Source organism: Vollenhovia emeryi, unplaced genomic scaffold, assembly GCF_000949405.1.
Source record: "Vollenhovia emeryi isolate VEMERY1.0 unplaced genomic scaffold, V.emery_V1.0 DF939124.1, whole genome shotgun sequence".
Classification (NCBI taxonomy): domain Eukaryota; kingdom Metazoa; phylum Arthropoda; class Insecta; order Hymenoptera; family Formicidae; genus Vollenhovia; species Vollenhovia emeryi.
Window position 1 is genome coordinate 2,845,091 of NW_011967242.1, and position 18,278 is coordinate 2,863,368.

At 44.6% G+C, this 18,278-nt stretch overlaps 1 protein-coding gene across 1 annotated transcript in view; it reads right to left on the minus strand.

Moving 5' to 3' along the window:
* Positions 1-1,941: 1,941 nt before the first annotated feature.
* Positions 1,942-18,278, minus strand: part of LOC105569460 (homeobox protein Nkx-2.4-like) — a 37,709-nt gene continuing 21,372 nt past the window's right edge. Inside the window, exons 3-4 of the mRNA XM_012025953.1 lie at positions 15,741-15,827; positions 1,942-2,289 (exon numbers count right to left, since the gene is read on the minus strand). Coding sequence (XP_011881343.1) covers positions 1,942-2,289; positions 15,741-15,827 — 435 coding nt within the window. The remainder of the gene's footprint in view (positions 2,290-15,740; positions 15,828-18,278) is intronic.

Sequence of the window (18,278 nt, forward strand, 5' to 3'; positions counted from 1 at the left end):
TTATTAGACTTCTGAACTGAGTGTTTTAAGTATGAAAATGTTCTGCTATGCGGTCCGCAACTTATCCTGGTATGTGCATAAAAGCTAATAAAAAGAATTACAAGCGCGAAAACTATATTTGACTGTGTCGGTAAAAAAGATGGCTGAGGGATCCTCTTATAAAAGGGACGCGCGAGTCGAGCAAATTTTTGCCGGAAAGAAAGTCGAACCGACTGAGAAGCAATGCTAACGTCGTTGCAACAGCGAAGATATTTTTCCATGTTTCTTTAACGTCTCTTAATTCTGGAAATGTTCATCATTCTCGCTGACCCTTTTCCCGTCAGGTCACTTAAAGTTCGCGATTCAGTCCCGCAGTCTTGTCTGGTCTTGTCTTTTTAGCCGCGGCTTTTACGATCCCTTTACCGTTCGCTCCTCTTCTTCGTATATATTAATTTCTCTTTGAACGCAAAAGCGTAACGCAGTTAAATAGAGTAGATCCAGCGACGACTGCACGATCGTTACATCTCTTGTACATCTCTCGCGTGAACGCGTGAACTTCTCCGATTTGGCTCCAGCGAGAATTGTTAGCGGGATATCGTAATTTATTATCGGTCTCCCCTTTTTACAGCCCGCTCTCATTGTCAGCTCGCGCGTCCTAATTCGTCGAACGGTTGGGAAGCTGGCGACAATCGGAGAACGCCGTCCGGGAAATGGTGTCCATCTCGCTCGCAGGCCGGTGTCTATCACGAAGCCTATCACACAATAGGAAAGCACACAGGCAACAGAAATAACTAAATTCCAACTTACCAAAAACCGTGTATCGACGCACAATGGAACATGGAATAGGCAATAGGAGCAGAATTTCCGACGCGTTGGACTTCTGTTCCCTATTCCCTGTACCTGACCTACCTGACCAATCACAGTTGAGACTCTGGGACAGGCGCGTGGTTTCAAAAAAGCAGACTATTGGACAGCACTTCTATCGCCAACGAATCATTGTGTCTTGACATTACATAAGGCTTCTGTTCCGTGTTTCTATTCCTTATTCCTATTGCCCGTGCTTTCCTATTGTGTGATAGGCTTCGGAGTACAGCGATCTCGCACGTGAACGGGCGTAGTGCGATAAAAGCGCGTCACAGAGATTTTCGGAGGCAGGCAGTTCTTCCTGGAGAAGAACAAACGTGTCTTTCTCAACGCGATCCGGGTGACTCCCCGACGTGGATCGCGTCGCGAGTGCCGTTCGCCAATCGAGATTCTAGGGAAGACAAAGCGCCTCCCGTTGATCCGCGAGAAGATTTGCAACGCGCGTGCGACTCTGGCCGCGCGATGCCCCGTTCGATCCGTGACGGGCCACGGCACTCGCGATCGATTTACCCGATGACAGACGTGAAATCACAATGGCGGTTACTATAGCGATGCACGATGATCCCGATTCGAGTGTTCTCGTCGTAATATCAGCATCGGTCGGCCCGTTTTCAACCACGAGCGCATACTCACTGACCATAGGCGGTCGCTAATTATCACACTAATTGTCCCTACGGTCACCGAGCATATGCCCGCCTATTGTCGATCGCGGTGTCACCGCGGTGGACCCCGTATCGCAACGTGTATACACGTTGACGGTGCGTCCTTTCCTCAAAGCAGATATACATATAAAGAGAAAGAGAGAGCGGTGTCGGCCGCGCGATCTCGAACGACCCCGCGGACACGGACGGAGCCGCGGCCGCGAGCGACGGAGACGTGGTTTGCCCTCGAGTTCATCCCGAGACGTCCGTTGCGCAACGCGGCGCAGGTTTCGACGACCTCGACGATCAGATCCGCACACTCCCCCGTTTCCCTTCCCTCCCCTTAAGGACTGTCGTCGGGTATGGCGTACCAGGCAGCTGGATCCGCGGCGAGGGCCCATGGGCCCGCGACGGAGGGATTGGCGTAGGCCGCGGCCCCCGCCGCGGATGGCGCGCACTACCAGGCTCGACCCTGCAGTGGTAGGTACGCGCCGCACTGCGGCTGCTGCTGCTGCTGCATGCCCTGCTGCGCGCCGGACCGCGTGTACGAGCAGTGCTGCAGGCTCTGGCTCGAGCTCATCACGTGGCTGACTCCGGCGACGACCGAGTGATGGGACACCGAGGAGGCCGCCGCGTGATGGGTGCCGTGGGGACTCGAGGCCGCCGTCATGTGCGGCGCCGGACTCGCCAGGGCCGCGCTGGGCCCGCCGCGGCTACCCTCGTTCCCGCCGCCGCCGCCGCTTCCGCACGGCTTCCCGTCCTTCACCAGCACCGGCACCGCCACCCGCCGCGGCGAACTCGCACTCTGGAACAGATGTATCATTGCCTCTTGATGCGACGTGCCACCAGGCGACGCGAATTGCGAAAATAATGTACATGGATATGTGCAGGCTCTGCCTGCTGAAAAACTCATTTTTGCCGCCGTAGCTAATCATGGTTTGCTGTCGCATCTAACACAACAGGCACAGTAGCAAAATGTTTTGCTGCCGCAACGAAATATTAGCTGCCCATTTGTTAGTTGCCACATACAGTTTTTAGCTATGGCAGCCACATTTTCTTTTTCGCGTGCCTGATAATTACCGCGTCACTTCTCGCGGCTAGAGCGAGTTGAACTTGAAAGAATAGAAAAGTCCTTTTCCGTTTAAATAATTTACGAAGAATTGATCGGCCAAGATACGCGATTCGGTGACGGTTTATATTTGAAAAAATATATAAAATATTTTAGCATGCAAATAAGTTTTCAAAGACTTTTCTCAGTGCATTACTGTCGGAAAAATATCGTGCCGAAAGGAGTAAACAATAATTCGATTGTGGAAAGTTGCTTGATTTCACTTTAATTATCGAGAAACTAGGCGAAAGGACTTTTCTATCCCGTTTAACCCGCTCTACCTGCCCACGAGAGCTGGCGCGGTAATTGGCACACATTGGCACACATCCCGTATACAACCTGTATATTCCATTTGCATACTTCACATTTATTTGTATATTTTTAACATCAAAGTAGCGTATCGCGGTACCGAGCGATTCAAGTAGCGGATACGTCTACGATGCGTAGGTCGATAAGCGTAATTCCCTGATATTTATTTCATCGAGATTTATCGCTCGCGTAATATCGAAATTCCCTCATTTGGTACCGCGACGTACACTGAAAAAATAGCTAATCATTTGCTAAAAATATTTTGCTGTCACACACAGTTGAAAATTTTGTGTTAAATTTAACAGATATCACATGTCTCAAACGGTCCACACAAATTTTTGTGTTAATTTATTCTCTGTTCGCAAAAGAATGGTGAGAATTCAATGCACTGCAGGGGCGAGCTCTAGTATATTGCCAGATACGTTTGTTCCTCTGCAATTAATTGTTACACAAATATCATATTGAAAAATGATATTACAAAATTCTTACATAGCATTCGCACTAATTTTCTGGAAAGCTCTGGGTTTTTCAGTTACATCATTGTTACAGCAAATTAGCGATTTGTTGTACCGTATTTTTTTTTATGTCGATTGTAACTTCAAAAGTCACGTCTCGGAAGTTCGATTAGTCGTAACTTGACTCGCGTCGTGCCGCGTCCTCGGACTGAAGTTGTCTCTGTACTAGTTGTCTCTACTCGTCTGCGACGGTACCAGACATCGATCGCGAACAAGTTCGCGTGTAACGCGTATCGTTTATTATCTTCGCAAGCAAAGACACAGAAAGTGCAGGGAAGTGCAGCCGGGAGCAACAGGTGTAGCGTCGCCGCGACGGGTAAAGCGCGCGAAGTTGGACGCGCGATTTTCGCCGCCATTAGAGATCTCGTCCGTCGCGTCGATCCCGCGAGACGTTGATCGACGGATATTCGCAACGTGGAAAAATCGCGTTCTTCCGCCGAAATGCGACGAAGCACGCGTCGTGAAAGGCTGGAATTACATTTGTCGTACGATAAAATTTTTAAGGATGTTGATTGGTTAGAGAATAGTACAATTTTCAGGTATCTAGAAATTTTTTTATTTCGCAGCCAATCAACGCGCCTGAAAAATTTGTCGTACGACAAATGTAACCTCAGCACCCCCCGGGCCTGAGCAGAATGGCTGTCTTATACTCTTAAGACAGCCTTAAGACAATGTTTTATGTTTTAAGCCTTTGTCTTGAGGTAACGCACAAAAACTGTCTTATGTCTTACAGCGAATTCGGTTGGTTGCACCAGTGCGCACTGAGTGCACACCAAGCCTTGTTTCTAGTCAATTCTTATATTTAAAGATCATCTTAAATACCTCTTGCAATATTTCTCATGCAGAAAAATGGTCTATGCAACGTTTACACGGATCATTTTTTTTACTAAATACTCTTTGAACATGTATTTAAGACAAAGTTAAATATAATAACTGACTATGTAAACAAGCCTTTAGTGTGCACTCAGTGCGCACTTATAGTGCAAGCAACCGAATTCGCTATTAAGAATACAAGACAGCCATTTTGCTCAGGCCCTAAGATTGACGGTCGGGAGTGCCGTAGAAGATGTCGCGCGATCGGTAGTGCGCGGCCATAATTAATCTTGTTTCCGTGACTGCTGTGTCGTGCAAGTGTCGTGCAAGAGCGACGGAAGGAAAGACGCAGTGAAGCTGAGAGAAGACGTCGGGCGACCGCGAGGGGCAACCACGGATAAATAACATGTTATTTGTTCGCCATTTACGAGGCTCGTTCCATATCTCAGATAAGAGTTCGATCTATCTTATCCGAGTGAAAAACATTTTTCAGGGGTTATTTACATTTGTAATTATTTTACTGGAAGTTAATTGTTTATTCAAAACGCGAGAGCAAAATATTCCACGCGATAATTCCCGCCTGCTGGTAATTGTTAATTACCTCGAACATTGCCCGCGTATCGTTTCGCATTATAATAATGTAAAATGCACGTTGAATAATTTTGATTTCGTGATACTTGAAGTATTCGACAAGATATGTTGTAAATATAATATTTTAACATATACAATACTCAGGGTTGGGAAGTAACTCGTTACTTGTAACGAAGTTACAGTTACTTCTTTCTCGTAACTCTAACTTAACTTCGTTACTTTCTCTCCATCTGTGACTGTAACTTAACTCAGTTACATTTTTTCGATAACTAATTTAATTAGTTACATTAATAGTTACTTTATACATTTTTTAAACCTCCACAGACCGCATTAGGCCTTGCATTTGCACATAAGCGACGCTTTACAATTCAAATGCAGATTTGATATTTTTATTTTCATTGTAAGAAAGTAACTGCGAAGTAACGATTCGTTACTTTTTTACTAACTGTGACTGTACTTAACTAGTTACATTTTTAGCGAAAACACTGTAACTGTAACTGGATACTTTTATAAAGTAACTTTCCCAGCCCTGATAATACTTTTATAGAATCTTCAACGCGCGTTTAAGATTGCGAATCGCGAGAATTATTCGAGGAAGTCTCGTCTATTTGATTCGATAAGAGTTTATATTTAAGAGCTAAATCTTTTTCATAGAAGTTACATGTAATTGCCTTATTCGACGTTTATTTAAACCGCGGGTAAATTATTCACAAAATATCTCGCGCAATAATTTTCCCGCGAGACATCAATTGCCTCGAGCGTCGATCTAATTCGAACGCATCTGTTTTCTCCACAGATCAATATAAACTACTTCCGTTGCGGCGCGTCGCGTGCCAGTGAGTATACAAATACTTTCGTACTTTGCCTCAATTTTGAGGCAAATAGGACCTGTGCAAAAATTCTTTGAGAAGTTTGGCGAGAGAACGACTTGAGTTTTCGTTTAAAAATGTTATATTCAAAGTTTCGAGATTGAAAATTTACGTACTTATTGACCAAGAACGCAAGATTCCAAGATTTTACAGACATCGGTCTGTAGAATACGACTATAAAGCTTCCAGCTTGGCTTTATGGTTTAGGAAAAAACAACTTAAGTCGACCTAAGTCGTTCTTCGACCAAACTCCTCATTTACAGCTATTCAGTGAAATGTCTCTTTAAACGAGCTCGAGCACCGCTGGCTACCGATTCCCGTGGATTATCGAAACCGCCACCGTTTGCCAAAGTTTCTCGGTACAAGTGTACGCACTTTGAGCGCGCGCGCACACATGTACCATGCAATTTCCCTCGGCTCGACGGACCACTGCGTGAACAAACGCGGGGATACGTGGGCCGGCTAAGGACTTGAGCTAAGCGCTCCTGTGTTCCGAGCAAACACGCGCAGCGCGGTAGGCCCGGTAAGACACTTAACCCGCACGATATCCCCGCGATCCAGCATTCGCCGCTAGACGAAGCGCGCGGGCTCTCTCGCGCTACGAATAAACAGTACCGGCTACCGTCCAAGTCCCGTAGTGTAAAATCTTCCCGATCCACGAACGTACGCGTGTATAAACTTTTGCGTTTCCTTTCTTTAAGGAGGCAACTCGTGACTGCGCACGAGCCGCACACCAGTCACGTAATTAATATATATACAGAATATTGAAGCGAATCGCGGTTTTTTTTATACATGTAGGAAATTTTATATTTAAATCTGTAATTGAGGGCAACTTTTCTTATAACCTTTAATTTTCATTCATCTGGTAATTACAATTAGATGAATTAATAATCTATCGCGTTATTTTTTAGATAATTAGCATACAAAATAATTCTATGAATCACAATTTTTTCTATATGTAGAAGATTTCATATTTACATCTGTAATTGGAGGCGACTTTTCTCATGTTTCTTTAATTTTCATTAATTCGGTAATTCTTAAACGAATTGATAGTCTTCGTCGCGTTATTCTTTAGAAAATCAATTTACATAATAATTCTATGAATCACGATTTTTTTCTACATGTAGGAAATTTCATATTTACATCTGTAATCGAAGGTGACATTTCTAATATTTCTTTAATGTTCATTAATTTAGTAATTCATAGACAAATTAATAGTCTTTGCCGCGTTATTCCTAAGATAATCAATTTACATAATTCATACATGTAGGAGATTTTGTATTTACATCTGTAAGTGGAGGCGACTTTTCTCACATTTCTTTCATTTTCATTAATTTGGTAATTCTTAGACGAATTGATAATCTTTCCTTCCATCGATTTACCTTGCTGCTGCGAATTTGAAATTTTTCCGTCGACGCGAATAAAGATTCCGAGAACGGGCCCGGTTAATTCGAGGGAGATCACGTTTTCTATTCGCGCGAGAGACCCGTGGGCGTAGAGACAGCCCTGTTCTGTACGTCAACCCCACGGACCTCACGGCATACCAAACAGAAGCCGAGGCAGACCGAATACCTGCCAGAGCGACCACTCAGCTGTATCAACATTCGGTACACGACATTCCTCTTCGATCTCCTCGCCAGTGAGACTTTAATAATACGATCGCGCTGAAAAATAACGTCCCTCCGCTCGCCTGACGTTCTCGTGATTTCTCAGTAATCAGTGTCATCCGCGGGAATCTTTTCGAATTTCACTTATCCAATCATCCCATTACATCACCCGAGTTCTCTAACCGCGAACAGGTCGGACGCCGTCCCTTCGAAATTTAATAATAAACCTGCTTTTTTTTCTTCCCCGTCGAAAGATGAACGCGCTGTCGAGCAGGATAGAATATGATTACAATTTATTTTTTACAAAAAATAAAAAGGACAAAATATATTTCCACGTTTATTTTCAAAACTGCCGCGATGAATGCGTGTAGGGGAAAAAAAAGAGAGAGGCAAGAGAAAGCGCGCGGGAGAGAGATATCAAACCGACCGATGGAACGCGGCGAAAAGGTTTATGCGGGCAATGAATTTTTTTTGTGCGCGCGAGCAGATACTTTTATGCAAATCCGGGGCAGTGTCGAGTGCCCCCCGGGAGGTATACGACCGATTTGATTCGAGTGGCCGGTACGAACTTACGTTTCGCGTTGTGCCGTGCGCGAGGGCATAAGTGCAGGGCATGCCGTGCACTTCAAGCTGACAAAGTGACGATTACGCTAAACGCATGACGGTCCGCGCGCGCGTCACGCGTCACGCCACTTTAGCCACTTTAACGCGCGTTAAACGATTTCCGGCGAAAATGCCTGCGTTGTTGGGTGCCGAGTAGTGTACCTTTACGAAGGCCAGGCCCCCGGGTTCCGTTGCCGAGTCGCTGACGCGGCCCGATCGGCCGAGGCGACCGCAACGAGGTCGATTCTCTACCATTGGGGATTCTCTACCATTGGGTCGTCCTGTAAATAATGCGGTATGAAAGGAAGCGCGGTCTAGCTCTTGGGCTCAAAACCGGGGGACATTTGTCGCCAGCGAATTGAAAATTCAAGATTGAAAATGGAAAGAGCTGGTAAATAACAGTGGAGCATGTATCAGGTTGGTCAGAAAGTCTTGTCGTATTTTATGCAAGCGGGCTCAAAGTACGAAAAGACTCCCTGATCAATCTAATATTTTCGAGTTTTCTAGTTTTCGTTTCGTCTCGGAAATATCTCGGCAAGATCGCGCTACTTACGTGACGACCCAATATATCTTGTTGAATTTTTCTCTCGACGCCATGTGACAAATGCATTTTCCCTCATCTCGCGATCATCAATCGCAGTAAAGGCCTGAACACGCGAGAAAACTTAACGCAGTAAAACTTAAGATTTAAGAGAAATGACCAATGGCTGTCGAGAACGTGAGCAGCCATTTTGAAGCTTGAGCAATGCTGAAAATTCCGATTGGCTGAAATTCGTAGGTTTTAAGTCTTACTGCTCAGATTTCTTCGTGTGTTTCCAGCTTAATTCCAAGACAAACAGACGCCTACCTTCGACTCGCCTCGCGAGAAAGTATCGACTAAGAATCGACGTGTCTGCGATATCGATTTCAAATCGCGTTTAGTAGACACATTAACGCATACCGCGATTAACAAGTCATTAGCGAACAGAGTGGGGAACTAGCCTTCGCTGTCTCGAATGCACGACGCGACGTGTAATGCAATTACGCGCGCGCGCGCGATGACGTAACAGTCGTTATTAGATTTAAAAAGCAAGCAGGCAGCGCGTTTGCGGGACTCATTGAATTCCATTCCTCGCGGAAACGAGAGGACCCGGCGGAAATCTTTTAATGTCTCTCCTTTGTTCGGCGGGAGGCCGCCGGGAAGGAAAAGGCGGCGCTATCGCGCAGCGGGCGGCTTTTTGGTTAATTACATCGCCTCCCCCTCGCGATACGTTTGTCGTCAGAAACGCCCGCCGAATGCTTGATTCCGATCCTTCCATCTTTTTCAACGCTGGTCTTGCGAGGACGAACAGGGGTGCGCTAGAAACTAGAGACGCGCGAACCACTCAAATAAGCGAGACTCGATTTGAATCTGAACTGTTCGAAAGTTTCGAAGCTAGATAATTCGAACGCGCCAGTCGCAATTATTGTTCAATCTTACAAAATCATATTTAATGCGACTAGTTTTTATCTTTGGAACCAAAAGAGTAGAGAAAAGTCCCCTGTTATGAGATAGGCCCCTAATATGACAGTGGGTTTTCAATATCCAATTTTACAAATCTTTCTTCGCAACGATTACACGCGCGATCTAACCACTCCAAGGGCCAATAAATTCATGGTGGAACTAACAGATGATGCCTATTAATTTAGCAGAAACCCGCTGCCTCCTATTAGGGGCCTATCTCATAATTAAGGACTCTCCTCTATTGATGATAAAACCATATTATTTTATTTTAACTATGTAGTAATATAGTAATTAAAATAAATTACTACACTAAAGTATTTCGAAAATTTATCTACGACTTCTGCCTAATCGTTTCAGTCACTACGACACTAAATAAAGTACATTTTATTTATATTACGTTAATCAATATCTTTCGACAGCATTAAATTCCAAGATATTCTCTCATTATCTAAGAGTTAAAATTCAATCCAACACTAATTACATCGTTGATTAAAAATTATATTTCAACGATTCGCTTCCGTCCGGATAAAATTTGATCGACTCGAGTCTACATGGAAAAAAAAAAGATTCTCGCTTCGCGCGTCTCTACCTGCGAGAAACGTCAGGCTCTCGCCAGCGAAAGGCGTGCTGGGGCCGGGCGGAGTTTCGCCGCGGATCTTCTTCCCCGAGAGAACCGGAGATTCATACAGCTCGCGGATAACGGGAGGCGATATGCCAGCGACGAAACTGAAAGTTAAGCAGCAGGTAATCTCGATTTGCGCCCAGGTATTGCGCGTGACTGTACTCACGGCAAGATGGCGACCGGTCCTCGAGAGCCTGTTTCGGTGCGCTCCCCTGCAGAATCTCTCACCCTCTCCCTTTCTCTCTCTCTCTTTCCTTTCTACTTTCCTTGTTTTCCTCCCGGTCGCCCTCATCCTTCCGTCTCCCTCTCTCCCCTTTCCGCTCTGTATTCTCCTTCGCTCTCCGTTTTTCCCCTCTGCGCTCCTCTCGCTCCCCCCCCCTACCCCTCGCCCGTTCGCTCGCTCACGCCGATACTTGAATTTTTTTTACCTCCATGAAGCGGGGGGAAATGGAATAAAAAAAACGGAGGGGGAATCTGAACGTAGGCTACACCGGCGCGTCGGAGAAGTCGTCCCTTCGCCGTCTTCACGTGCGACGACGAAGGGACGACTTCTTTCTTTCGCGCGACGATCGAGCTATCCTCCGAACATTGGTACTCTATGTCTCTCAGTATTCAATATTCGATAGATCTGCGTTCTAAACAGTTACGAGCCAGACGAACCTAACCGTGAGTTTAAAAATCTAAAACTGTACATTATTAATTTAATTTTGTGCAATCCATAATTTATTGTCAATCGTATACCAATTGTCTTTCACGTACGTCAGACGCAACGGGCTGCTCAGGAGCCTAACTGGTCAACGCCGTAAAATTAAAAGTATATAATAAATTAATAAAATCACACACTAGCTATGACTGTACTAAAATTTAGGAAAAATGAAAAAAAAATGAAGTTGATTCTTTGGTTTCGGAGAGGCTCACGTATACGTCTGCGTCGACGCAATTGACAAGATAACTGCACAAATGCATCACTGCGGAATAGACAGATTTAATAAATTTTTCCAACACATTAAAAACATGTCCGCGCGCGTCTCAATATAGAAAAAAAATGAGCAAGATGATTTCGCAAAGGGAAAGATATGAAAATTACAGATCGCGATTATTTCAGTATCAGAAAACTCTGAGAGAAGTTGCCGAGTCGTGCGATGAAATCCTCCTCTGAGGCAACGATACAACGACTTGCAAACGAAAATAGCTAATCGCGTTACCGACGGTAACGACACGGCTGGAGGATTGCGTCGGGGTGGGGGGAGGGGGGGGGAAGAGAGAGAGTAATGAAAACGTGTCCACGGAAGCACGGCGGACTAACGAGTAAATTATAGGGCGGCCGACGGCGCGGCCGGCCGGCGGAAGAATCGCTCGCCCTCGCAGATCGGCCCATCAGATAACTTTCAGCTTCCATTAACGTTATACGGCTGTTTACGAGGCACCCGCGACGCAACGTTGAGCCCATTGTGCGCCCGCAGAAAACAGTCCCGATTTCGGCGGCGACACCCGTCGATATTCCCGCGGTAGGCATCGTTCGAGTCTCGTTCGAGTCGGACTTGAGAGAGACAAATTTGATGCACTCTTACCTCCCGACGTCGAGAACTTTTGCACGAGACAGCAGAAGAACGAAACGTACTATACAGGGTGTTACGTAATACCCGTCTCACCTCTTATGTGCGGATAGCGCGGGCTAGACTGAGTCGAAAAGTCCTCTACCATTTTGTAATTTTCGCGAAAGTTAACGAGTTATTAATTATTAAAAATCGCTGTCTTAGCCCGGCCTACCGCCCAATTGAAGCGAGCGGGGAGTTGTTTATTATACGTAGCCGTTGCCGTGTGTCATAAACAACTCCCCGCGCACCTGGCAACGCCAATCGCGGGACGGCCGCATCTCGCCGCGCGCTTGAATTGGGCGGTAGGCTAAGACAGCGACTTTTAATAATTAATAACTCGTTAACCACTGCGAAAATTGCGAAATGGTAGAGGACTTTTCAGCTCAGTCTCATCCGCTCTATCCGTAAATAAGAGGTGAGGCGGGTATTACGTAACACCCTGTATATGTTATTGCATTATCGGCGAGTTAAGCTGGAAACACACGAAGAACACTTAAGCAGTAAGACTTAAGAATCTCAACCGTCGGAATTTTCAGCATTGCTTAAGTTTCGAAGTGGCTCACGTTCTCGACCGTCACTGGTCAGTTCCCTTCTCTCTAAAAGTCAATCAGTCTGTTATCACTGAAAACAGTAATCGATACTCACTGATTCACAGTTGTAAGTATGCCACTGAGATTTTCAGTGAATTAGTGAACTATTGCTTCAGTTTCAAAATGGCTTAGGTTCTCGACTGTCATTGGTCAGTTTCCTGCTCTCTGAAAGTCAATCGGTGGATTATCACTGAAAACGGTGACTACTCAAATTAGTGACTTCACTGTCTTCAGTGATGATGCACTGATTTTGACTTTTAGAGAGTTGAGTCTCAAGTCTTACTGCTTAAGTTTGCCCGTGTGTTTCCAGCTTTAAATTTCCATTCACGCTAGTTTGTCTTTTTACGAATAAAATATCGTATTTTACCGAATCTTTGCCGTCTCGCTAATGAAACAGTCCGGCCGCGACATCGATCGGCCGTGCCGAGCGAAATTTACGTCGCGTTTACGTCGAGAGTGTACAGCGGTTTCCCCGCGACAGCGAAATTCCTCTCTTTCCGGAGGCACGCGTTTCTGAATAATCGATAAACGCGCAGAGCTCATCGGACGCGCTAATGCCGCGAGCGGAGAAAATTGCGCGTATCATTTAGAAGGACGCTCCGTCCCCGGCGCGAACTACGCGTATAGTTTCATCGAATTTCAATGAGCGACGTTACACGCGCGTCGTCCCCCGGCGTGCAAAAGCGCGCTACGTAAATCCGCTTACGCCGTCGCGCTGCATCCGGGACACTCGTCCGCGTATTTCGCGAAAAATATCATCCGCCTAAAGCGATAACGAAGTGGCGAGCTGCATTTTGGGACGCGGAGCGCGCGTGGCACCTTGCCTAACTCTTACGGCAATTTAATCACTTATCCTTTCTCTCGTTCGATCTTTGCGATAATCGATATTAATTAATTCCCCGCGCGAAGACCTATTGCCACGTTTTACCCTGACACTTCCGACGTTTCCACGACTCTTCCGCAGTTGTATCAAATGTAACTTTTCACTTACGCCCGGTTTCACCAACGTTGTTCAACTTTCAGCCTAGCTTAATTCGTTCTTTGTCTCTTTCCAACTGTTACTTTAGAAAGAGACAAACATGAATTAAACTAGGATTAAAGTTAAGCGATGTCTGGTGAAACCGGGCCTTAGCAGTCTTCTCCTTACTCTCTAAAAGTCAATCAGTGGATTATCACTGAAAACAGTGAATAGTCACTGATTTGCAGTTCTGAGGATACTACTGAAAGTCGCAGTGGTATACTTACAGCTGTAAATCAGTGACTATTCACTGATTTCAGTGATAATTCACTGATTGATTTTTAGAGAATACACGAATAAAGATTTTTGATCGTTTACGTAATAATTCACGGCGTGAATGCGTCTCACGAATGAAGTCGATAGAAGCTTCACTTTACAAAGATCTCCAACATTTTCAGACAAGAAAGCAAGGATACAGAAGTATGAGTCTAATCGACTTCTAATTAAAATATTAGGGCCCAGGATGCACCGTAACCGGCGTTTCTGTCGTTCGTTCCTTCGTTTCTTTTCGCGATCGCGTTGCCGCGAATGTTCCATTGTGTAAACCATCGTCGTTTAGGAATTACGCAAATCGCGCGATCATATTTACCGTCGCGTGGCCGGGGGGAGGATCGAGCAATCCCGTCGCGTTTAACGCGAGCTTTCGTGACGGCGCATACGTGACATCCTAATATATTCAAAGGAATCCGCGTGTATCGCGACGATCGTTCTGACATCTCTCTTGAATAATATCCCCCGAAAGATACGGGGGACGCGGAACGGGGGGGGAGCAGCAATTCGGTTATGCGAGTACCTGGCGAAAGATCCGAGAGACACGGCACGTATCGAGGCGGCTGCGATATCTCGGCGATCGCGTCTGTTGCTATTAGAAATGCTTGACGATACACTCGAGCGTATTCGAGTATTCGAACTACTCGATGGTAAAGTATCGATTATTTTAATACAGCGGTGTAAGCCGAGTGTTGTTCGCCGAGTGTGTTTGCGTGTACAAATGCACCGCTTATTTCGGTGGCTAAGCTCCACGTCGATGGAGCGATGCTGAAAATTACTGAGGATCAAGAGACGACGCTAATAGATTATTATTCCAAGCGGATCTTTCAATCCGCACCCGGAAAAAAGATTTGTTTCAGGTTAAACAAATGAGAGTTGAAGTCATGTTTCTTTCAATCTGCTCAATTTTTGTTTACTTGTGCTAAAACATTTGCTAGACTCGAAGAAATAGATATAAACTGTCTTTGAAATTTCAGTCTTAGTCCAACAACATTTTGGTTAAGACAAAGAAATCATTTCCTTGAGATTATAAGTAAAACGTCTAGCAAGGTGAAAATTCAAAAGGGAATTTGTTTGATCGCAAAGAAACTATTTTCTGGGTGCGTCCGCGCGTTTACTTCCACGAAAAGCTAACTGTTGACTGCAAATTTAGCGCGATATTTTATTGTCAACCAATAATTAAAGTTTGCAAATTTCCAACGCATTTCTCAGATCTCGTTTAACGCCGTAAACCTGCCATTTAAAAATATGTGCCACTCGAGATCGTTTGCTCGTTACGTTCCTCGTTAGAGTCTCGCTCTTTTCGAGCCGCGGAAGTAACGTGTACCAAAAGTACTTGCTTTCTACCTTCACGCGCGGCGCATTTGTCCCGATCAATGTCCCGATTACGCCTCGTCGCGCGCGTTTTTAACTTGGATTATAGCGAAACGTTGAATTTGATCGCGGGGGCCGCGCAGATTCGCTATTCTACCCGACTCTGTAATTTCGCGCTATATTTTTGAGCCACGCGGAACGCGACGGGCGCGTGATTACGTGCTCAACGCGAGCAATTTTATCGTTCTGTCGGCGACGCGCGGGCGCGCGATATCCCGACTCGGAAATCCCAAATGACATAACAAAATAAATGCAAAATCGCTTCGCGCGGTCGAGTGGCGCTCTCGAAACGAAATATGATGCGGATGCGAGGATTTATGCGGCTCCCGCGATATTTCTCATTTAAAGCCGGGGGATTGGCCGACGATTGCCGTGACGCGACATTTTCGCCGCGCGCGGACTGTCATTGTTTCAAAGTCGCCGGAACGGCCCGAAGACGGCGCCTCGCGGACACGCTCGACCCACGGGGTCGATTTCGCGATTTTGCGAAAGCTTCGGTGTGACTTGACCTAACCAAGACAGAGCCCAAACACTTTTTGCTAGATATTATATAATATACTTTATTACCTTCGGTATCACCTATATTATAACAATACATAGCGCATTATTCTTCAACAATTAAATTTTTCGACCAGTTGCGAACGTGAATTTCTTATTCTACATAATTCCATGACAATAAATAGATTCGAAAGCTATATAAACTATGCGGTATATGCGTAGATCACTTAACGGGTATAACTACAAACGAATAGCGGTTTTATTCGGTTCCTTAGACATAGTAGAAGTCATCGTAATGGTGCGCCTTTGCGAAATTCGTAATGTTATATTCAACGAACGTTTCACTTTCGAAGCGGTTTGCACAAGACTTCGAGATTTGCGTAATTACCTGATTTTGGGCGTTTTGCTCGGCCATGGCTTTTTCCTTCGCTTGCCTCTTGCATTTATACCGGTGATTTTGGAACCATATCTTCACCTGCGAAGCACACGTAAGACATGTAATTAGGTCTTCGTCGAACGCAGTGGTGTTAACGTTATAATCTACGTTTTTACGTTAAATGTCGTAGCATCGGGATCTCCGAACTCTTGAATTATCCGCGCGCTGTTGATCGTAGTACATTTAACGATATCGACAACGGCGGCATATTTCAAGCAGATTTAACACGATTGGATTGAAACTTTCATTCAACAGATAGTAAAAATTCCTGATTGGTCAATTTGGTAGTTTGGGCGATTGGTTGACAGTACGCATCCACCAGATTGCTTCACCTTGTATCTTTACACCATGGGTCCTGGTGTGTCATCCGTAAAACGTGTGATAAACGAGTCAATGAATTTCTCGTTACGTAGAACATACACGTGCATCTTGAGACATACTATAATAACGTAGAGAAGATGTTTGGGACATCCTGTGAACAGCTCCTTTGGAGCAAAGCCTAAAATCGGCCGTGTTGAGTCGCCCTTTATGGCGGAATAAAACGGACGACATATCTCGTACGCGAACTATCGCCAGGTATCCCTCGGATGTTTTTTCAGGGGCGAAGGCACGCGCTTTTGTCAGGCGCACTTTGAATCGGCCTCTAGCCGTTCCCTATCCGATGCTCTAAGTCCGTAATCCACGGTTAGACGACCGTGTTATTTCTTCGAGGGGAACTTAACGCCTCGTTCACTTTATATATGCGGACGCTCGCCGTCGAGGAGGGAAATAGTACGAATTTTACATATTATTTCTGCCGGAAGAATTATCGAAAGTCTCGACTATTGTACGCGCTTTCGAGTATCGGATCTCGAAGGCAATCTCGTTAAATTACAATCAACAGTAACAATCGTGTTCGGAGAATCGCCACCAAGTCTTGGCCCAAGATATAAACAGTTCAGTGTCCCGAAATCAACAAATGCCCTTTTGATCATTCTACTCTGTACAATTCTTTTGTGACAAAGTTAATATTCTCTCAGTGAGAAAAGTCTCTACGACAAATAATATATTTCCCTATAACCGATATCTATACATATAAAAGTAAAATTCTGTCTGTCCGTATGTTCTTTATACAATTCTTTACCAATGGACCGATCTGAACCAAGTTTGGCATAGTTCTTCAGTAGGATTCTGCAAAAAATATAGGCTATCTTTTAATCTGGATAGCCAACTTTAATCTCCTGAAATCATTAAAGTTAGAAAGTCGAATCTCAAACCCTGAAATTAATAAATTTTAATATCTAAACCCATGGAAAGATCTTGATCAAGTTTGACAATGTTATTTCATAGAATTCTGCAAAAAATAGACTAATATAAAAAATGTGATTCAAGGAAAAGGAGGCCCAACGAAGCCGGGTACGACCACTAATTTTTATTAGTGACGATTTGTGTTTTCGCCTTCTTGATTATTTAAAAATATTCGTGAGATGCCATATGTTATTAAATCAACCAACATTACCTGACACGCGTTTCGTGATACTGAGACTCTTTAAAAAATTAAATCAAGCGGCAAGATATGTCTCGGACGATAAACGCGATCAAGCCGCCTTTGTGAGCCGCGCATAATGCATATAGCGCGGATTATAACGCGCTTCATAAGCAGATGTCGATCTCAATTCCGTCCAGGCGGCTGCACAACATCCACGATCGCTTAGCTCAATTGCCGTAAAAGCAGTCTCGAGCGATCCTAATCGCGCGCGACTGTTCCTAGCGAAAACTCAAAAGCTACCTTCCTTTCTTCTTCCCTGCTCCGTACAGGCAACAAAATTCGCCGGCTAACTTTTGTTATAACAATCGAGAGTTAAAATCTTCTTTCGAATTATTCGGCAATCAAGTGTCAAGATTGCAACACCTCCCTGTTTTCAATATCGTGTGCATTTAGTACGCGGAAAAAATGCTGTTAAATAAAAAAAAATGAAGCTGCTTGAATTAAACGTTAACGTCACGGGCTGCCACAAATAATTCACTCGATTGTATTTGCTGTGGGTTTTATATTAAGCGTTTTATTATATATTTATTATATAATATTAAGCGTTCAACTAAATATCCAGATTACTAAAACAACATCAGATGTTTTCCATTCATTAATGCCGATGTTGTTTCAACCATTTTATTTCAATCACACTGGTCTCGTCGACACGTCATTTTTTTTCGTGTAAGTAAGCGTTCAATTAGAATCAAGCGAGTTAGATCTTAAAGCTACTGAAGAAATACAATTTTATTATACATATACACTTGATCCTTTAAGGGGATGCTGGAGTCATTCTACACTTTTGCACCTTTTTGCTCCTAGAACTGTCAATTCGTGACAACATTTGTGTAATATACAAATTATGCGGCTTTTGTGTACGAACCGACAGTGTTCCACTAATCGGACTAAATCAGAGAACAGCATGGTATCATTGAAATTAAGTTTAGAAGCCTAACAAAAAATCTATTCACTCAAATAAG